This window comes from Galeopterus variegatus, unplaced genomic scaffold, assembly GCF_000696425.1.
Source record: "Galeopterus variegatus unplaced genomic scaffold, G_variegatus-3.0.2 Scaffold28, whole genome shotgun sequence".
Lineage (NCBI taxonomy): Eukaryota > Metazoa > Chordata > Mammalia > Dermoptera > Cynocephalidae > Galeopterus > Galeopterus variegatus.
In genome coordinates this window covers 1,082,675-1,106,602 of record NW_007726139.1, presented here as the reverse complement: position 1 = coordinate 1,106,602, position 23,928 = coordinate 1,082,675, and the positions used below count along the sequence as shown (strand labels likewise).

The window sequence follows — 23,928 nt, the reverse complement described above, 5'->3', positions numbered from 1 at the left end:
CTAATTATATGTGCAAAAGTATATATCTTTGTGATAACAAAGATTAGTGGAGAAGAAGTCTCTTCATATGGGAAGAGTCCCTTCACAGATTAATCAGCTGTTCATTACTCATGGCAAAATAAAATGAAAAAGAACATAACATGAAAAATTAGACTATTGAGAATAATTTACCGAAAGTAAAAATTATTCAGAAGTTTAAAAGAAGTTGATAATACCAATAGTTTTCTTCCTAAAGGCTTCCTGGTTGTCAATGCCTCTACAATCCTCACTTGCCCAAATCCAGCAATGGCAAGTCTGTAGAAGATTTGGTGTATTATTACTAAAATTTAATTACATTAAATTTAAATATATGTAAAAATTACAAACTAATACTAACAAAAAATATTTGCCCTGAATGAACAATTGCCTATTTTAAGAACTTGTTTGTGTCTAAATAAAGTGTTTAACTTTCAAAGTCCTTTCTATTCTACTGAAACATGCAAAATATTGTTGAAGGTAGCATAATGGTTGCTCATTATGAAAAGAGAAAAATAAGAAATTCTAATTATAACTAAGAAGGTTATAGAATACAAGAATTGTAATAAATTTATTTTAAAGATAGTTTAGATTTTCTCATTTTCTCTAAAACTAAAAATAACTTAGCTACTGCAACCCCTTTAATCCCTATTATCTATGATCCTTAAATATTTTTTCACATAACTTAGTTAAAAGGCTCAATAAATATAACATGTGTTAAGATTAAATTTAAGTGTTTTAGCAAACATTAACTTTAAGGCATTTTATATGTAAAAATCTCAATTATGTCTTATGTTAAAACAAAAATTTTATAAAGAGAGATTGGTAAACTTTGGAGAGTGACATATTTTAAGCAAGATTTATCAGGATAACATTACAGCAAATCAAACAATTCAAATAGCCTACTGAAATGCACAGTAAAATCCAACCTGACACTATAAACGAAGTTAAAATAATATGCTCCTGTCAGTGATGTGTGCTATGCATTTTTTATCACTAGTGAGAAGGAGTTAACTAGAAACTCAATTCTCAAACAATATATTCACTATGAGTATAACAAAAAGAATCTAGAATCTTCATAAGCAAGTTTAATAAATCATCATGGTTTATTTAACAAGGTTATTTCTACATCGGATTGTGGTTTAAAAGCAGTTATTATATATATATATATATATGTGATATGAAGAGACTGATGTACAATCAATAAGTCTTAAATATCTCTTTCATGGATTTTCCCCCATCTTCCTGCTTAGCAATAAAAAGGCATTTTTAGGTTTGTATAAACACATTCTTTACAACTGCCTTCTTAACAGAAAATTAGTATATAAATAGGACTGGGCATTTAGTAAATAAGTCACATGCCAAAAAGTTCAATTGTGCAGTTGTGAAATCTAATGTCAAAGAGTTTTTGAAACCTTAAGACTGGGTGATCTGCAATGTTTCCAACATGTCTTCGACTGCCTTAAGAGAGTATTTGGTTTCCTTCTTACTTCGACCTGCAAACTAATTATTAAAAAAAAAAAAAAAAAAAAAAGTTCAATTAGGGTCAATTTTGGAAGTTTCAGAATCACAATTTTACCTTCACATTGTTAATGAAACTTAACATTAACTATTTTATCACTAGCATTAAATCAAATATGTTCTTTTTCTTCAGTAAGAATAAAATTTGGGTTTTAAGGACATTTTCATTAAGATTTCCTCTTCAGCTGAAGTGAACAAAGATGTCACTATGGACTTGGCCAGTCTAAGAATTTTAGTCTGATAACCTATAAAAATCATGGATTTGATTTTAAACTATTCTACTCAGATCCCCAAATACTTATGAAATAAAAAGCATAATTTTAAATAAAATTTAGCTTATATTTATGTGGGAATGTGGACCATTTCTGCTTATCTAATTTCTACATAGATTTTTACAATTTCAAACAAAGGTACAATGTAAATGAAAGTACTTTCTATTAAACATTTTAAACTTGCAAGTAATCGCTAAATTATTTAAAGTAGGCCATAGTTTTTAAAAAATTTTTAGATTTATTAGTTGACTAAATGATATCATATTTCTGCAGCAAAGAGATGTCAAGTAAAACTCTATTCTACATATTAAAGTAATGTAAACACATTTTAAAATATGCATTTCTAATTTATTAAGTTGTAATTTACTTTATAAAACTAAACTAGGATTGAATTTTATAATGAAAATAAAATATAATGCCTCAAGTACTAACTTTGTATATTTAAAAGCAAATTCATGGCATATTAAAGTCAATATAGTACACATAATCTGGGAAAAACACCACTGAATACCCCATGCTGATTTCAAAATGAGTTTTCTAACTGGACTGATAATTCCCATCATTTAGCAGTCTTATTTAATGCAACAGATTTACTAGATAAATAAGCTTTCCTTGCATGACTGGGGGAAAGTTTATTATATCTATACTAAATGTTTTCCCCCTAGTTAAAGTATTGATTAAAATGTGGTATTAGCAACATCTAGTATATTGAAGTTAACATCTAACCTCTCAATACATTTTCAAGTTACTGATCATTCCTTCAAATAGCAATGCTGTCTTAAGTACCTAGTACTTGATTTACGATGTGTTTTTTCTCTTTTGTAGTTACCTTAATTTGCCAAACTTCTCATGACCTGTTCAGAAAGATTAAGTGATCACGCACAGGTAACATCATAGAAGCAACAGGCTTCAGGAATTGGTAACCTGCCTCTGACCCCTCTGGTTACAGCTTAACATTATGATACCCTTACTTCCTAAACCATCAGCCTCTGTGGTTAAATCTTGATTTGATAAGCGTAAATAAGGCTTCAAGAGGAAATCCCAGGAAAAGAGAAAAGCTTCTCATAAAATTCAAAATTTGCCTTTCATAAAGTATCACTAATTTAGGGAATTCAAATGCTAAAAAAACAAGTCAGAATTACAAAATATGGTAACTTTGTCTTTTCATGATTTCTCTTGGTGAATAAAGGATGTGCGGCATGCTCATTTCTTCTATTATCCAGTTGATAAACTCACTCTCACAAGGATTTACCACGAACTGAAAGCCTTTTCTTTCATCATTGACTACCCAATATAAACAGGAATGGTCCTAATCAGATACTTAAAGGTCTAACTCTGAGAAAAAAGCTTTGATGGGTTGGGGGAGGGGTACAAAATAGGACACTACATAGTAACATTTAATTTTTTTTAATAGGTAAGTAAAAATTATAAAATTTTGTAGAGCTAAAGTCATAACATGTATTTAAAAATACAGCATTTTCTTGATTTGTACTTAAATAGGAAGTGTGATTTTTTAAAATTAGTCAATTTAATAAAAAAAACACCTAAGCTGGTGTCAACACTACTGACAACCAGTGCGATTTAGAATAAAACTAACTTATTTGTGTCAGAACAAATAAAAAGAAAGTTGGAAATATAAATCTATCACTTTGAATTTTGCCTGACATGCAATTATTTTGTCCATTCCAGAATTATATGGCAATTTAACTGATTAAGCTGGAATCGTATTTTTTCCTCAAATCATAATCTAATTTTCTATTTCCCAAAGGGATAGTAACAGACTCACCTCTGCAATCATAAATAACATATGGATCACTAGCACAGACAAATTTAACAGTGCACTGAAGAAGCATTTATCTGGAAATTATTGTTGGTAGGTTCTCATTAAGGTTTTTCATGAGCATTAATCAAACGTGCCTGCTTCTACTAAACATGCTAAACCAATTAACTAATTGAAGAGTAAGTAGTAGCCATACTCTGTTTCATTATTAGATGAAAACAAAGAAAAGCAGTTCTTAAAAACCTCATTTTTCTCTTATTTATAAATATTGAGAAAAACATTACAATAAGAAATATTTGTTATATTCTTTACACTGGTTTATATACATGACTAGATATCAATCATGAACTTCTTAATTAGATCCCAGAAATTCATCTATGAAAGTGTCAAACGCTGAGAGTTATATTTTTCCACATTACTGACAAATTCTGTACTTTTGTTTTCATACAGTTAATATTTTGCTTAAGTAAATTCTTTCATAATTTTCTGATGGAGCTGTAAGAAAACTCACAAAGCACAAAAACCACCACACAATAAAAGCTTCCTCATTAAATTCAGAGGTTAGTGATTCATCAATTGTTAATAACTGGAATACACTGGGCTAAAATTTACCTTTACACAATTTGTGGAAAATAATATGGGTAGACAAAGCAATAGGATAAATGAAATAAAACAGTAGATGGATGATTCTCAGAAACATGCTTAGTGAAAGAAGCCAGACACAAAAGAACATATAACCAATGATCTTATTTAGATAGAGTTCTAGCACAGGCAAAACTAATTTTTGGTGATAAAAAATTAAATTAGTGCTTGCCTGCTGTGGGGGGTGGGGCAGACTGCAAATTGACCAAAGGGAACTTTCTGGGGTGATAGAAATGCTGTATCTCTTGACTGGAGTGGTGATGAGAGTGGTGTATACTGTTGTCAAAACTCAAACTGTACACTTAAAATGTGTGTACTTTATTGTGCATAAACTATACCTCAATAAAGTGGAAGAAAAAGGCAAAATAAACTAAAGCAACAGGATAGGACTTATGGAGTTATACAATAGTATGACAAGTTGCCAATGATCACATGTTTCTCTTTTCATTGAGAGATGAAGTCTTGCATCCCTTGAACCAGGGTTGACCATGTGACTTGCTTTGACCAATGGAGTATTAGCAAACTGTGGTACAACCAGTGGTTTAAAAAGTGTGCCCACTGGAGTTTGCCTTTTTGCTGTGCTTGGAACCCTGAGACCACCAGGTGAATAAGCCCAAGTTTATCTGCTGAATGACAGACACAAGGCCTGGCACCGCCAGCTGTCAGAGAGCCAACTGTCAGCTGTTTAAATAAGGCCACTGACCACCAGCATACTGCAAAAATGTGAATGAGCCCAGAGAGACTAGCCAAACTGCCTACCTACTGAATCATAAGCAAATAAATTAGTAAAATGTAATGAATATGATTCACATAAAGAAAACACAGAATATCTATATAGATAGTATAAAATATGAAAACTTCAAAAGCACCAATAGATTTTATTTAAAACCTGTGACTGGTGTCAAGAGGTAAAAATAAGTTTTGCGTGATAGGTGATTCCCAGTTGAGGAGTACTGGAAGCTGCTATAAGAGAACCTGACATGACCAATTGAGAGGTGTGTTATCTTCCCAGGGTAGTGTTCAAAATGAATGAGAAATTGATGAGAAAAATTCCTGTATTATCCTTTCAGGGAAAGAAAAAGCAAATCACACCTTCAGTAAAGACGTGCAAAACATCTTTGGGTAGTAAGGAGTTTACAGTGCAAAACTCAAAGACTGAAGAGCACAAGTGATGCTCTGAGTTCTTTCCAAAGAACACTGAGACTTTATAAAATACGACCTTATGAAATATAAAAAAATGAATCTAATAATATGCTATTAAAGAGAGAGAGAAAGAGAGAGAGAGAGAGAAACAAGAGCAAATATTACCAAAGAACAGGGTTTGGTTCTATGAACAATGGCTTAAAATACTGAAATATTAGATATATATCTAGTGGTAAAGTGCATGTCAGAAGGCAGGGAAGGGCATGTTTGCCTAGAGATCTAATCAAAAGGGGCTTGTATTACTGAAGAAAAAGGGAGAAAGAAAAAAAAATGAAATTCTTGAGTTAAGTTACTATTGAAAGCTTTAGGTCTGAAATGAAAGAAACAAGCGGGAGTGGGATATCAATTGTTCACATGAGAAAATAATTGTGGAGAGAATTGAAGACTATAATGACAGCTTTAGATAAATTTCTAACAGACTTTTTTTTATAGAGGTAGTATATTGTGACCCTTAAGAGCACCAGCTCTAGAGTTAGACTGCCTGGGTTTAAAAACAGCTTTGTCCTTAACCAGCTGTGTCACTTTGGGAAAGTTATATCATCTTTCCATACTTTAATTTCCTCATTTGTAAAACAGAGAAAGTACCTAACTCATAATAGGTTATTTATAAATGTTTGCTAGTATAATTAGTTATTGTTATTATTATTGCAATAATCAGAGCAGATTATAAAGTAAATTCAAAGTATGTGGTTAATAAACACAATGTAAAGTATATTAATGTGATTTCGTGAAAATTGTTTGAACTTCGTTAATCTGCAGAATACTTTTATTAATCCATCTTGCAGAAAAAAAGCTAGGCCCAGAGATGTTAATGTAATTTATCCAATGTTGCATAGTTAATCAATATCGGAGCCAAATTTTGAACCCAGACAATATAGATCTAACATCTGTGATCTTCTTTTAACTACTACATGGAACTAGCTTCCAGGAAACGCGACTCATGATAGAATACTGAGATGGACAGAAACACTGGATATCCACATGGGGAGAAACTGACTCTTCACAGGATAAACAAAATTCATTTCCAAGTGGATTGTGGATATAAATGTGAAAAGTAAAAGAACAGAAATTCTGAAGACACACAAGATTATAACCATGGACTAGCAAAAGATTTCTTAAATAGAACACAAAAAGCATAAACCATAAAGGAAATGTCCAATAAAATTAAACACATTTAACTTCAGAATTTCTATTCATCAAAATCATGTGAGAGCAAAAGCAAGTAAGGTGTGAGAGATATTTGCTACATATAGAACCAAAAAAGAGCTCCTAACCAGAAAACTAAAAAAATAAGAAACCATACAAACCAATGAGAAGATGACAAACTTCATGAAAGAGGATATCCAAATGGCCAATAAACATATGAAAGTGTTCAACCTCACTGATCATCAGGGAGATGCAAAATAAAACTATGAAATACCACTAGACATACACCAGAATGGCTATAATTACAAAGACTAACAGAACCAACTGTTGGTGAAGATGTGGAACTATGAGAACTCTCAAACACTGCCGGTGAGGGTAAACAACTAATTTGGAAAATTGCCTATATCTACTAAAGTAAAATATACATACATTCTACGACCCAGTATTTCCACTCAAAGATATATATCCATCAGAAGTGCATATACACCAAAAGACGTGTACAGCAATATTCAGTATAGCATTATTCATAATAGCCCCAAACAGGAAATAATCCAAATGCTCATCAACAATTGACTAGATACATAAATTGTAATATGTTCATACAATAGACTACAGTACAAGAAAAACGAAGAACTACAGACACATTCAAGTTTAAATCTCATAAACCTAATAGTGATTAAAATAGGCCAGACAAAAATGAATACATACTACACTATTTCATAAACTATGGAGTTATAAGACAGTACTCTTGGGGAGGACAGAAGGAGTAGCAATTGAGAGGATGTACCAAGAGGGCTTTGAGAAGCTGTAATGTTTATATTTATTAAGCTGGATACATTTACCTTGCACTATTCATTGAAATGCACATTTATGACTTGTGTTCTTTTTTCTATGCATGCTATAATTTAATAAAATTTGATTTAAAAACTATATAGTCATGCCATGTCAAAACAACCACTCCCTGAGCAGCTTGTTTTTCTCATAAATATCTCACAAACAATGATGTAGTATACATGCCATTAGTTTTACATTATAAAAGTCTTATCTTTAAATCACATCCCCGCCCCCCCACCACGAGCCTATTCTGTGTGGAACCCCATTACAAATCTTAGCTATCCCAAACTGCATTTGAAGAAGCACAGACTAGCTAATATTGATAAATATTCTAACTTAAAATATACTAACAGAACTAACTTTCTATAAATATATAATAAAAAATACATAAAGATGACTTTCAGTGATGTAATTATTGGGGCACTGAATATTTTTAATCTCCCCAATCTTCTCCAACCAGGAGTGCAAAACTAAACAAAAAATACTAAAACCAACATAACAGAAAACAAGCTACAGATGACATTTTCAAAAAAAATAGATTACGGGTAATATTCTAAAATCCTAGAATGTGATTTTGTCACCAACGGCAGGAGGACCTACAAAAGAACAATAGCTGTGTGGTAGAATCAAGAGGAAGTAATAGAGGACAACCTACTACTCTACAAGAAACCAAAAACAAAAGAAATTATGAACAAATACTTAATCCCCCAAATAAGAGGACCTGAGTTGATGAATGCACAAATAGCCTGCGAAACTAGGAAAGTCTTCACAGGCTTCAAATCAAACATGAGTGTAAAAATCTACAGGCTAGTGTGTGATTAAAGAAGTCTAACTATCTAAGACCTCAAAATCTCTGAAATATCCAGCAAACATCCTCTCCTAGAAGGACAAAACCTCACACCCCAAAGGAAAACTACTGGAAACAAACCAAATTGAATAGGGAAAAAACACTGGGGTAAGAGGCAAAAATAGTTCAGCCTGAGGGAGTGGGGGGTGGGGTAAGAAAGGGAATGATGCCCAGAAGACAAAATCCTAGAAAAAAAGCAAAAAACAAAACAAAATAAAAACAAACAAACAAAAAATACTGTAATGACAGCACCTAACATTTAAAGCTGAGAGCAACACTTCAGAATTCGAGACCTGTTAGAGCTCTAGGGATAGAAAGGAGGGTTGGAGCCAGAAAATCTTTTTGAGTCAGAATTATTTCTGAGAAAGAGTGGATTTCAGAGAGCTCGTATTTGAGTTTTCTGTAACAAAAAGGAGGAAGCCATGGAAAAGTCAAGCTGGAAAAGCTACCCTGTCCAACTCCTCCCACTCCATTAACCCCTCTTTCTAAATAGCACAGAAAAACTACCTTAATCAAACGTGGAGAACAAGAAAAAAAATACGAATCAACTCCACAAAAAATTACTATGGAGGAAAAAGAATAAAATGAAATACAGAAAATGACAGAAAAGAATTTGAAATAAAATGAATAAGAGCTATGAAAAAGAAATCCAATATACTTATAATTGGAACCCTGAGCTCCACCCAGCTTGCTCCACCCTGCAAGCAGCTTCCAGCCAGTCCCCACAGCCTCATCAGCTCTATTCTTCCTTTTTCGATACTATCTATCTCCCACACCAGCTACTTATGGGGGCTGCAGGGTTGTAAGCCCCACACAAGTCATACTGCAATAATGGTGATTCTGCCTACAAAAAAGAAATAATAAGAACTAAAGAAAAATAATAATTGGAGTCCTGAAAAAAAAATCATAAGCAAACAGAAAAAAAATTTATAACTATAATTCTAAAAGCAACTTTTCTCAAATAAGAGGACTGAATCCACATACTAACAAAGTGTATAGTGTATATGGGATAACTGACCCAAGAATAATCAAGAAAACGTATCATAATAAGACCACTGGATTTTAAAGAAAAAATTTATTTTGGTAACCAGGCAAAAAGTCTAAATCACTTATGAGAGGAAAAAAATCAGGATGGAATCTAACTTCTTTATGGCAAAAATTTATCCTAAAGATCAATGGAATATAATACATTTAAGATGCTTAAGTAAAATTAATGTAAGCCAAAGGGTATATGAGGGTACCTCAAAAAGTTTATGGAAAAGTGGAATTAAAAGATAACACAAATCTTTCCATGAACTTTCTGATGACCTCTGATATAAACAGAGAAATTGGCCCTTTAAATATAAGAGCTGTAAACAGATAGTTATAAACATACAAATATAAGACATGTTTTCCCATGAATAAATTTCCCATGAAAAAAATTTTCTGAAAAATGTAGGGACAAACTTCAGAAAACTAAGAAATGAATGGAGAAGTTTCAATATAAGATCTGAAGTGTAAGCAGACTGCACAAACTTTGTTATACAGTCTAGTTAGTTTATTTTTAGGCTTTTCTTCCTCACATACCCAATCTGCTTCTGAAATGCACCACGCAATTTGTCCGCCCTTTCTGGATTTTAAAAATTACTTTAAATTTGTCAAATGCAGAACCACAGAGATTTCAAGATGGTACAGATAATTAAGGGATCATAATACTAATAGATTCCTTTTGAAAAAAAAAGTCGTCCTAAAACTACAAATTATTTCTACACAATTAAAACACATTTGATAAAGCCCCAAAGGCATAAAAATCCAATGATACACATCTGAGTTTGCAGTTTGTAGGGACAAAAAAACTAAGAAATATATTGACTGACCTACATGATAAAATTATTAATACTAACCTGATAAGCTCTGTTTATTTGACTAGCTGCCCAACTAGCATATTTCATGTTGTCCTTTTTCGTTTTTGCACTTGCTTTTGGGTTAGAAGCAATATGACTTGCTGACTAAAAACAAAACAGAAACATCAAAACCAGAATTCCTTTTTTTAGTCAAGATAATCAAAAACATAAGGATCATGGATGCAGTGGGAATGATAACAAAATTTTAAAAATCTGTACCAAAACAATTTTTAAAATAAAAATGAAGTTGAATAGAATTAATGTTAAGAATAAAAATGCATTTTAAAATATAGTACAATCCAAAGTAATAAAAAGAGAAAGGATATTTTAAATAAAGTCTAAAATTATTTAATTATGTATTGGCCACAGCTCTTAACAGTAAAATCGCATATCATTTAAAGTAAAAAAGCCATGGAAGAGAACTTTAAAAACCAAAAAGCACTTTATCACTGTAGGACATTACTGTTGTTATTTCTTGTTACTGAACTACCTCAGCTTTCCAATGTCAAAATTTAGAATTTTTTAATATTAACAGAAGAAGAAACTTCAAAAATAATTTATTCCAACTTCCTGCATTAACAGGTGAAAAAAATTTAAGTCCAGCAGGAGTGATTTGACATGACCAAAGCAAGTTAATGAAAGTCTTTGAAATAAAGGAGATACTTATCTCTAAACCATTTCTCTTTTCACTATATCAAGAGTTTTCAGACTATGTTCCATAGAATCGATTAGTCACTGCAATTTGATCAACCCACTCCATTCTAAAAATGTATTTAAACGAGAGATTCTTAAACTGGGATCTGACAAACCCCCAAAACAGAATCTGTAAACCCCCCAAATCATATGTTATGTCTTTCTGTATCTCTTTGTCTGTGTCTCATCTGAGAAATGGCAGTAATAAGTGTACTTACTTAAATAGTTGATATCAGAACTTAATGATTTAAGGCAAAAAACTGAGCTCAGAACTATGCCTGACACATAAAGTGCTATGTATAAAATATTATTACTAATAATTTGCTGTCATACAGCTTTAAAAATTAGTATTTAATTTATTTGGTAAAGAGATGCTGCTACTATCCTGTATCACTAAGCCACTACAATTGGCTCTGGTCAAGTCCAGGAAAATTTTCTTGAAATTCCTTTAAACCATTTTCTAACTATATTTTGCCATTCCTTCCTAAAAATTATTTTATTTATGTTCCTTCCTATCTCCATTTCTTCAATCAATTCTTTTTCACTGAGCCCCAACAAGACACTCATCAAAGTCCATAGAAAGACAAGGATAAATCACAATTTCAAAGAACTGACCTATTAAAGTTTATTTTCCCAGCCTTTCTGATTGGAGAGAGGTGCGGACTTTATATATATTTTAAAACTCAGCAAATTATTACTCTATTTCCCATAGCTCTTGTTAATTGAGTTTCCTAAGCTCTTCATTTGGCATATATAAACAATAGATAATCCCACACTTCCCACAAACAATTCTAAACTTTTTCCCTATACCATAAAAAATGTTTCAATTTGACATATTAGAGATTTTATTTCTAGTATGTCCTTTATTGGCACAGCTTAAAAATATCTCATATAGTATAATTTAAGTAAGAAATACAATAATGCTGGGCACAAATCCAAGAATATCAAAACAATTAAGAAATATATAATATAGTTTTGTATCTGTTACTATTTAATTTTAAAAGGACAGATTTCAATTCTGATATGACAGAAGATACTTTACAATGAAATGTCAAACAGGATGTACTAACATTCAAAAATAAACTGCTTTACAACCTATTGCTCATAATTAACTAGAGGAAAAAAATTACCTACTCATGAATAAAATACAAAAAACAAGAGGAAAGTGATTGGAGGGGATAGTTAAATTTAAACAGATTTTAAGTGACAGATTTTGTAAAATAACATTAAACATGCACCACAACTCACCATGTAAAGCCCAAACAAAGCTCTCATATTTCTGTTGTTCAGTTTCAATGCCTGTGCAAAATACTTTCTTGAAAGTTCGAGGTTTTCAAGTCCACCTTGGGTATATTTAACCTGTTAAAAATTGCAGAGTGTTGAAACCTGTTTATTTTACTACTTTGAAATATAGCATGCCATGAAATATACCATGGGCATTAAGTAATTGAAACAAATATTGTGTAAGCAAATGCAAGATGCTAAAAGAATTCACTTTCAGGTTGTTAAAACTAACTTAAAACTGAAAACATAACCTCCCCCAAAAAACTATTCTATTCTATGAACATTAAGATCAAATCCTGCCACCATAAAAAAGCTAGTACAATTTCTATTTCAACTGCGTTGCAAATGCTTACATTATTATATTTTCTATTACCAGAATTATAAATCTAGGATACTTGAATTGTCCTCTTATAAAGTCCTTCCTATCCTATAGCATTCAATTGCACTGCTACTCTTAATAGTAAGCAAATTAAATAATTACTTCTCACATCCCAAAATATTGGCCTTAATATGAATTTCTTAGAATATGGACTTAAAAAAATCATAATCATTGTAAATGTCTCAGAAGCCATTAAATGGTGATACTTGTGACATAACTGATTAATTAGGAAAGAAAATAGTATACAAATATAAAAATATAAAGAATATCACTGTTTTAAATAGAAATTTTAATTGTAAAGTCAGTATTTCCATTACAATATTAAAAATTTTAAATTTTTATTCCCACAACTCAATGTTCATCATATATTTTAAATATTTTTATAACTGTCATGAAGAAAATATTCTTAATAATAAGAATAATACCCAACAGCAACAGAAATAAAATCATACACAATTGTTGTTTCTGAAAACAGTTACCTCAGCATATTGTTGACTGTATAAGTGGTTGTGTGGATTAGTCATCATAAGCTCCTCTAAACAAAAAGCTGCTTTTGCATAGCTAAAAAATATCAAAAAGAGAAATTAATTTTATTTTTTCATTGAAATTCTTCTTTGAGGCTGAGAAAAATTTTTAAAGTCACAAATTTTATCTTATTTATACCTTAAAATAATTTAAAAACAATTTAGTGATGTTAAACATTTTATTCCCAAAACAATTTAATAGCTTGATTAATACAGTACTTGTCATCCCGTAGTCACAAATACCGACAACACTAAATTTTTTAATGAAACAAATAAACTAACATAGGCTTAAATCCTAAAACAGCCTATGAGCAATCACTAGATATTACATTTTAAAAATCAGGTCACTACTGTGACATCCAAACATTATTAATAACATATGCTCGAAGACCTTGGATCAGGTTATGTATAAAATAACTTCTGGAAGTCCATTGATCATTTAATAAAATGTTCAAATAGCTAAAATATAAAGAGAAAATAAACATTTTATTAAATATTCTCTATTTACTAAAAATACTTCTTCACAAACATATTTACCAACAGTCCTATTACAAAGACTTCTCATTACTTAAGTTTACAGTCAAATATCAAATTATAATAAAGTTATTAATCTTTAAGCCTACTAAAGCAGATCAAGCTAGTTTTGATACACACTCTACTACTATTAAATCATGTGGTAGAGAAATAAAAATCTTGCTCAAAATCAAAGTAGAGAACTGCCAGAAATGGCTCTGTACAAACAGCTTTAAAACTACGTGACTATAATTCACCTTAATATATTTTATGTTTAAATGCATGTGAATATCCTCACTATTTATAGTACACCCTAAAGAAGACAGATGTTGCAAGACTTACTCTCAGTGAAAAGGTGATGACACTATACAAAAAAAAAGTCTTTAGGTGTGTTACATGTATTCATTTAATCCTACTAAAACCCTAGGAAGTAAGAAATTATTATCAACATTTATATGTGAGAAAGAACACTGAGACAAAGATGTAAACTAAACCCCAGTCTGTGCCACTCCACAAAGCCTACTCTTAACCATATGCGTTACACACCACAATGAAAAATTGTAGTGGTCATGAGAGCAATAAAGATGCCAATAGTAATACAAAAAATGGGTATGGGGAGTCAAACCCAAAGGGCCTGAGCAACAAAATACAGCCTGCAGACTACCTAAGAATTATAGCATTTTTAGATTTACAAAAGACCCTATATAGACAGTCTCATCCAAGATCATCTAGCTATTTAGCCCTTTCCATTTTTATATCCAAAACCTGGCATTGGTTCTTGACACCTGATAGGTATTTAATAAATGACTGAACAAATGAATGAATACCTAGAACAAAAGTATTATGACTTCCTATCTAATATTTATTTTATCACTCTAAAAGGGGAAAGTTGTCTTTATCCTTAAACACCCAACTTTAACAAAAGACAGTTCTCTTCAAAATGTGTTCCTTTATCTAGAACAATGCCAAAAATTCATATTAAGGCTAAGAATAAATATTCTTAGAGATTTAAATGGGTTGAGCACAACTATGACTCTGGTTCTTACAGAGCAAGATAAAATAGGCAGGTAGGAATTTCTACTGCAAAATGAATACCAAGATATTTTTCTCAAAAATTAATTAGCATCATATCTAAGAAGGCGATCCTTTCCCCTAACTTTACAAAGTACAAAATCTAGCTAATTTTGTAGACAAAATACAAAATCAAATAAATTTAGAGCTGGAAAGACCTCAAGAGATGGTATAGTCCAGACTTTCTCAGCTGGGATTGCCCAAAAATACTAGGCCACACAGAAAGTGACTACTTTCTCAATTCTGCCAAGAATAGTACCATTCTAGATGCATAGAGAAGTTCATTCATTATATACAATGACTCAATGAGACTAAGATTTAGAAGTAAAAGTAACTTGAATTTATTTAAATAGAATAACAAACCATTATTACTATGTCAGACTTAGTACCAAAACTAATGTTTTCTCCTGTTCCTCACAAAAGTATATATAACTATTTATAATATTTCTTTCTATATTGCTTTATCAACATTATGACTTTTCCTTATAGAATTCTGATAATTCCCTTTGATACAGAATTTCATAAGACTGGAATTACAAAAGGAAGCATGATCACAGTCATAATTAATATATAATTCTAGCTGTTCCTTGCTGATATAATATCTAGTTTTGATTACAAATCACATAAAAATTAAGTATTTTTGACAACGTAAATATATTTTTGCTCATAATATGAACTGGTAGTACTAACACATAAATTGTAACATTTTTTTTTATATTTAGACCAAGTAAAGTATCTCAGGATGATCAGTGGATGTGACATACACTACTGGGATAACTGAAGACAACCTAGGATTTGTAAATCAGACCAAACTTAAATAAAAGTAACTTAAAGATATAAGAAAATTATGTGGCAGAATTCTATATCTCTTTTTCTCTATATAAAAATACTAAATAGGCTTATATAAACATTCTACAATGGAAATTTATTTGGAGTCAAAATTCTAGATCTAGGCCACCAATGCTGCTTGTGATCTATTATACTTAAAGGAATTTGTAATTATTCATATGCAGAAAAGAATGTTGGATGTTAAATATAATTAGCATTTTCTAAACTGCTATATTTTTGCCAATGAATCCACAAAACTGATACTAAGCTGACATCACTGGTGCTACACTGACATCTCACAATAATTTAACACTCCACCAAAAAATTCCTACCTACTACAATGACTTGCCCAAACAAGTCAAATGAATCAAGTGAACTGATTCTAATTTTCATAGTTTTGAAAAATCTAGAGATATTTATTTCAACTCATCCTAAATCTAAATATCCCTTCTAAGTGTTCGATTAAAAAAACTAAATGGTCATTTCTGAACTAACTAGCTTTAAGATCAAAAAGAGTTTTGTGATACTGGATAAAAGGTTAGGCTAACTACAACTATCATTTCCTCTAAAAAGAAATTATTTTTCAGGTACTTTTGTATCTTTGTATTTCTTGATTTCTTTGGATTTTTCAGTTCTCTTAAGTGTACATTCAATTCTATTCTAATAAACTATTTAGAAACTCAAAACAAAGCAAAATTGAATGTGGCTCTACAAGGTGAAGCAATAAATAAATAAATTTAATGATAGGTTAAAAGTATAAACCTAAATTTGATGACTAGATATAGAAATATTAGAAACACAAAACAAATATTTTGTGAAACAATAAAATTGCAAAAGAAATATTTAAAAAACAGCGGTTATATACTTGTATTTATATAGTTCTTAGAGGACATAAGACATAAAAGTAATAATAGTTGATATATCTGATTTCCTAAAAATGTAAGGTTTCTACAAGTCAAAAAAATCAATATTAAAAAGGCATACAATAAGAATATATTTCTGACAAATGATTGCTATTCTTTATATAAATAGCTCTTTTCAAAATAAAAAAAAGCATAACCAATTTTCACTTATCAAATTTGCAGAGATTAAAAAGAATCATAACACCCAATATTGTTAAAGAAGTACTCTAATAATTGCTAGTGTGAAAGTAAATTGATATCACCATTCTAGAACAATCAGAAACTATTTAACAAAACCACAGAAAATGTGCATATTAATCAAGCAATTCAAAGAATTTAGCATATGGAAACAATTAAAATATAGATGATCACTACATCATTATAGCAAAAATGTAAAACAACCTTTATGTCCCCCTGGTTAAAAATAGATAAGATGAAACAATATAAAGCCACTGAAACTACATTGTAGAATGTTTATAGTGATAAGAAATCTTTGATAAAATATAACTAAGGGAAAGTATAGGCTATAAAAGATAATTTTATTTTGAGTTTTTGTTTAAGAGGTATGGAAGAACAAAAATCAAATATAAAGTGTAGTTAACACAGAATGGTGGAATTGTGTGTAATTTTTGTCTCGGTATATATGCTTTATAGGATTTTCCAAATTTTCTGCATTAGGTATTTCTTTAACTTGAAAAACAAAAGATTTCCTTAATAACTTGAAATGTTTTAAAAAGGCTTTTAGTCACAAAATTTTCAAAAAGTACAAAAAATTTTTAAATGACTGTCACCTATTTTAGGAGCAAAATTAAACTAAAGTTAGTTTTTTAATTGCACTCTGAAAATTCAGTTTCATGTTATTTAAACATAAGCATTATATACTATCTCTCATGCATAAGAGAATCATGAATATGTTTACATATGAGTACATACAAGCACACATACACCTATACTGAACATCATTCAGGAAATAGTTTCCTAACCAAAACAGAGAATCTGACAGCCAGAGTATAGTAGAAAAATAAAGAACTGTTGCCAGAATATAGCACACATTCATTAAATGACAGCTATTGCTTTTTATTTTAGCTCCCATTTTTATCAGAATTATGCAAATAACTACCTCAATTCTCTATTTCAATTTATATACATAGATCTCAGCAAAGGCAACAGACAAGTATCTTCATTCTGTTTTATTTCCTGAGTCAGTTAATTGTAGTATGAGAATAAGGTTAACTATTCATACACGATGAGAAAATGCGCATGAGAATCTGATTCAATTCTCTCAAAAAGAAGGAAAGAAACAATGTGATATACTTCAGATTCAGCAGAACTAAGGGAAAAAAGAAAAAAAAATTATGCTTCTAGATGGAGGTTAGCCTTAATGCTGTGATATTAGAAAACTTGCACTAAGACTCTGGACTAATCCTCTCACACTGGGATTTCCTCCTGTCACTACAGCAATAAAAAAGCTAACAAAAACATTAAAAATCCAATAAGCAAGTTCCTACAGCATTCAACATTCTTGATGATTCTTGGTTTTTTACCCAGGCAACAGAATGCTTCTACTTTGGAAGAGTTGATTCTCTTAGCACTAAGACTAATAAATGCACACAACTGACAGAATTTTTAAACAGCAGGGAGTATAATACTCTTTGTATACGAGAACAATTTGAACTATAAAAATTTTAATTCACCAAAAATAACCTTAGCTTAGCAAATGCAGGTCCTTCTAATTTCAAAAAATACCATCTACATTTGAAAGAAACACTTATTTCCCAAACAAAAATAATTTGGCAAAACACGAATGACCCAGTTAAAGCTATTCACATATAATGACCAGAACACTGTTGATTTGTTATTTTTCATTTAATTGTTGATTTATTTTGTTTCTCATTTATACTTTTTCACCAATCCTTTGGAAACCACTACGCCTTCTCAGCTTATACTGACAAAAATTGCATTTGACAAAATTTTATGTGTGTGTTACAACTTACTCATGTTCATTGATATAAAGTTCTGCAAGTTCATGCCAGGCTTCTTGGTCTCCAACAAATCTGGTAGAAGGAAAGGGGTAAAAAAAGTAAGTGTGTAGATATTCGGTAAATGAACAGCATGGAGGCAGACAGGAAAATGAAATGTAAATTCCATTTTAATTAAAAAAGATTTATCAGAATAACAAACACAATCCTCTTGTAGAATACTCACTGTTCCAGATACTCATTCAGTTCCCGAATGGCCTCCACATTTTTCCCCTGGGCTTTTCGAATGGCAATCTTACGCTTTCTTGCAGCCTGTGGGTTGACATTAATAAAGGATTAGGTCCTCATGATTCCCTTGGTTTTTGTAAAGAAGGTAATTTGACTGTGCAAATTATTATCTCAATGCCAGTGAAATTCCATTGTAGAACTACTGCTTAGTGGGAGTTTATAAACATACCCCATGACATCCCACTGGGGAATTCAATCATTCCTCTAACAATGACATATGCTTTACTTTTGATGCATACAATGTATGCATCATTTCACCCAAATAAATAACCATCCAGATTCTGATAATTACAAGCCAGCAGGGAATCCTAATCTTTACCCAACCAGAAGTCCTTTACTCTGTCTCATTCACAAGATCTGTATCTTAAGAGGTAGAGGGATAGTGAAGATTAGGGAAAAAAAATCTCACCATGGCCACTTGAATGTCATTATAATAATATGGCTTCTGACAATTTTCTTTTTTTAACAATTTTTAAGAGAAAAATCTGCCTATGAGTCTTTCAAAAGAATAATACTGAAAGAAGTATTTTATAATGAAACATTTAAAATTTGCATTTTAAAGTTTTTTAAATGATAAACATAAAAATCAATGACATTTATTTATGCATTCATCAAATATGTATAGGACATCTATTGTTTGCTTGGTACTATGCCAGATAATAAAAACATAAAAGTAAAAAAGGAATACATAATTCCTTTCAAAAGCTTAGTCTCATGAGAAAGACACATCACATAAAATTTAATGCAATAAGGAAAATGATAGAAAGATCTAGGTTGTCATGACAATAAGTAGGAGATCTTAACACAGGCTTTTGCAGAGTAAAGAAAGCAGAACGACAGGAAGCAAAGAGGGTCCCAGATGTGATACCCGTACTGAAACAGAAAGGTTAAGTAGTCATTAAGAAAGCAAAACAGGAAGTTATGTGTGGGACACTGCATAATAGGAGGAACACAGGAGCAAAGGCGTAGGAGAAGGCAGCATTGTGCCTAATCAGGATAGTTAAGTGAAGTTGAAGTGAACAGTCAGGGACTGGAGGCCACTGTATGAATTATTAAATTTATATCCCCTCTATCTCTGTTTAATTCAAACACAAAAGGATAAACAATAAAACACACTATAACCAGGGCCAAGTTAAACTTATTAATTTTGAACATGATTTCTTGTTGTTTTATATAAAACATACTTTATAAGATGCAGATAGAAGTAGTAAAATGAATGGGACCTCTTTAGAGTAAAAAGAGCTTCACATTGTGGGGTGGGGGGTGTGAAAGGTTTGGCTATGAAGAAGTAAAAGTGAAAAAATCAGAGAAATCAAGAGACTCCCCAGTAAGGCAGGCCAATATTTTGGTAATAAAAAATAACATGTTTTAAGAATACATATCCTTGAATATTCGGGTCATGCCAAAGGCCTAGCACAATACCTGCCACAGTAAGTACACTAAAATATGTTGGAAATAATTTCACTATGCAAAACAGAAGTGCCATAATAAATGTAAAGTTTAAAAAGTCTCAAGAAAAGTAAAGCTCTGAAAATAACTCAAATCCTAAAGCCATTAAAAAGAAAATTAGACTTAAAATGGGAGCATCATCCCAGTCCTTATGAAAATATGTGAGGGATAAATTAACATAATCAAGAAACTGATTTCTTTGGACATTTACTATCTGGTTTCACCAATCCAGCATCACTTCAAACGTAATTTAGTTTATTCCTTTCATTTTTCATGACATTACCTGTTCCACAGGCAACATGGTAGAGCAAAAAGAGTCTAAGTTTTGAAATTAAAAGAGAAAAGAACTGAATCCTAACTCTTGTCACTTAGCTTTCTTAACCTCTCCAGCTCCATAATACCACCTACCTGCAAGTATCAACATAAAGCAACTAACACAGTACCTAGCATATCACGGTATCAAATAAGTCAACTTTTTTTTTTTTTTTTTTACCATTGGTCTATGCTTAACATTTACATGTTAAGCCTTGTCACAAAGCTCTATGAGATCTTTAAAGGATGGGCACAGACTTGCCTTGATATTTAAATCTTTCCCCAATCCTTATAGGATTTGCACCAGCTAAGATGAGATACTGGATACATGCAGTGTAAACTTGTTGAAGATATTAGATTCAAATGCCACAAAGGAGACAAAAAGTCAAAGTGTAAATATGAATAACAACGAATACATCTATAGCAAGAAGTGTGGTATGAACACTGTAATGGACACTGTGATGCACAAATCAGTTTTGTGAAGGGTGTACTGAAAACATCTAACTTTAACTAATTTTTTTAGTTATTTGAACATAGTACCATTCCTCTACTGTTGAACACATATTAACATTTTTAGGTCAGTGGCATTCTAGAGAATACAGCTTGTAAAACACTGCTCTAGTGTGTTTCAAAGATCACAATTAATCTTTAGAAATGACTTTTAAAAGACAATCCTTTTGTAAATGATGGAAAATAAGTGTAAACAACTTAACTACATCAAAAGAGGTAGATTTAGAAGTAGGATCTGAAATTTATGATTTCCATCCTAGATTCTTCTATGAGACTTCCTGAAAGGAAGAATCTGAAATATTATAAATTAAATAATGTTACTATTATTTTGAATTATGTGTATTTGTGGTGCGTAGAATGCCATAATTGTATAAGAATCATGTAACAGAGAAATTTAGTATTAACTTTGTAATAGTCAATTTAAAAAACAAGTCTTTCCACTTAACAAGCACTTCAGTGAGGTATAAGAAATTATTTTAAATTCAAGGCTTTATTCAATTTGGGAAGCATGCCCCCAAATCTCTACTATATGAGCAATACATTACTTGATCATGTAAAACCTAAGATATAGCATTTTATCTCCTAATACTCTAAAGTTTAAAAAAAATTTTTAAGTGGCAACTATTCAGCTACATGAAGCCACTCTTCTTAATGAAAATATACTTAAAGAAAAATCTACTACACAATCATTATCACATGGGCAAAGGTATACTATTAAAGTCATATACTTCTTTACAAACCAACAGCCCTTTCCAGGTTATTTTTTTAAAAGAAAAATAGTATCACATTGCAGCATAAGAACTAATCTTTATTTATCATGATTGTTTTAAGTTGGTATTAAGCAGGGACTTTATTTCCAGCCAAAATGGAGTAACAGGTACCAGATTTACCCACTTGCCTAAAACAACCAAAGAACCAGTATAAATATATGAAACAACTATTTTTAAGGTAAAGGACATCAGATAATGAGGGACAGAGATCCCTGAGAGGCGGGATACAAACCAAGCAATCCCTTTTTTATTCCCTGGGCTCACTGCCTTGAATTTCAAGGGTGCTGTGCAGGGAGGGGAAAACTAGGTTGAACCAGCAGACTCCTGAGTTCAGGAGCAGGAGCTGACAGTCTCGGAAGATCTAAGAAGCTAGTGTTCATAGGACAGAGTACCAGAGAAGAGAGAAAAATACAGAATAAGGACTCAAGCTGTATAGAGGGTTCCCCTTGAATACTCAGGTTTGTACTGATCAGTGAGTGCATGCAGTTGAGGAAATTACCCAAGGCCAGGAAAAGAACCACCAGAAAGGTTTAGGGAAAACAGTGTCCAGCACTCATACAGGGCTGGGAATAGTGCCCCTTCTTCTACCAGCCAGGCTGGAAAATGTCATGATTCATGGGACACTGGACAGAGTATGCAGAAGGATCTTGCCTTAGAAAAGGGAAACATTTAGCCCTAGTCTGAACACTGTCCTGATCCTAACAAAGACCCAAAAGGATCAAACTGTTTGCAAGTAACTTAACTGTATCCCAGAAGAAAATTCAAGACTATTTACAGGAATACAAAAATAAAACAGGGTAAAAGGAAACTTTTGAGGATGATGATTTTGTTCACTATCTTCATTGTGGTGATAGTTTTATAGGGGTAAACGAATGTCAAATCCTATCAAATTGAACACCTTAAATATGTGTAGTTTATTCCGTCAATTGTATGTTAAAACAATTATAAAACAGCATTAAATAAATGTTAAGACTCGAGTATTTATCAACTTTCATTTGTCATTTCTTTCTTATACTTTTTTCCCTATAAAATATGTCAATGTTCTAAATTTTTCTAAATATCTTGTTTGGATCAATCTTCACAAAAGTCAATTTAAGTCTTAAAAATGAAAACTGTTCTACATTTTATAAGTGATCTTACTATTTGTAGTTAAAATTTCTATTATAAAATATGAAATGTCAAAAGTACTTTTAAAGCTACTCATTATGATATGGAAGAAATTATAGAAGCAAAAGTTCAAAAAGCTCTCCTTCCCACTCACATGCACTCATTATATTTTCAGAAAACATCTGTTGAGGGCTGGCCCGGTGGCGCACTGCTACAGTACGCCGCTTGGGAGCAGGGCAGCGCTCCTGCCGAGGGTTCGGATCCCACATACAGACCGGTTCCCGCTCACTGGCTGAGCGAGGGGCGGGCGCAGCACCGAGGGTTGCGATCCCGTTGCCGGTCCCGGTCCAGTACGGGCGCGACACTGAGGGTTGCAGTCCGTTGCCGGACATGAAAAAAGACAAAAAAAAAAAAAAAAGAAAGAAAACATCTGTTGAGTGCTTGCAATGCACTTGGTGCTGGGATCAGAAGGATGAATTAGACACCATCTTGCCTTTGCTTTTAGGGGGAGAGCATAATGTAATAAACATGTTGTGAACTTTAAAAGAGATTTATTAAATTCTGAGTCTTTGGAGACTTGTTGCATTAGTTTTGAGCATTATACAGCCTTGAAGAATGAGTGTGGCTTAAATGAAACAAAGACAATGTTCTGGGGAAAGACATCATATCACAAACGAATGACTTCAGTAAGCCTTTATTTAGCATTAAAGTATAAGGCCTGCTAAGGGAAGAAAGAATAAGGTGATTAGAAAAGAAGTTTTCAAGTTTTTCTTTGGGGTAGGTGGTAAAATGGGAAGTTGGATTTTACTGGACAATCTTAAATCTATTTAAAATAAAATGTGGCTCATAATAAACTTTTAAAATAATAAAAATAAAACCTAGTTCCATATGTATCTTTCCCTTATTTCCTCAATGAATTAATTTCACCTTTTAAATTAAACTTTAGATCATCTTCAGGACAATCTCCAAACTTACAGTGTTAGTTGGATCTTCTTGTAAAATGCGGTCATATAGCTGTATAGCATCATCATATCTATTTAGAAGGAAAAAGAATCATTACCTTAAAAATATAAAGCAGGAAGCATAACACTACCTGACTTTAAGCTATACTACAAAGCTATAATAACCAAAACAGTATGGTACTGGCATAAAAACAGACACACTGATCAATGGAAT

The 23,928-nt window shown here is 31.7% G+C and overlaps 1 protein-coding gene across 1 annotated transcript in view; it reads right to left on the bottom strand.

Moving 5' to 3' along the window:
• Positions 1–1,098: 1,098 nt before the first annotated feature.
• Positions 1,099–23,928, bottom strand: part of EMC2 (ER membrane protein complex subunit 2) — a 53,561-nt gene continuing 30,731 nt past the window's right edge. Inside the window, exons 5-11 of the mRNA XM_008569755.1 lie at positions 23,728–23,785; positions 18,543–18,628; positions 18,332–18,391; positions 12,979–13,060; positions 12,085–12,195; positions 10,144–10,248; positions 1,099–1,518 (exon numbers count right to left, since the gene is read on the bottom strand). Coding sequence (XP_008567977.1) covers positions 1,432–1,518; positions 10,144–10,248; positions 12,085–12,195; positions 12,979–13,060; positions 18,332–18,391; positions 18,543–18,628; positions 23,728–23,785 — 589 coding nt within the window. The 3' untranslated portion in view covers positions 1,099–1,431. The remainder of the gene's footprint in view (positions 1,519–10,143; positions 10,249–12,084; positions 12,196–12,978; positions 13,061–18,331; positions 18,392–18,542; positions 18,629–23,727; positions 23,786–23,928) is intronic.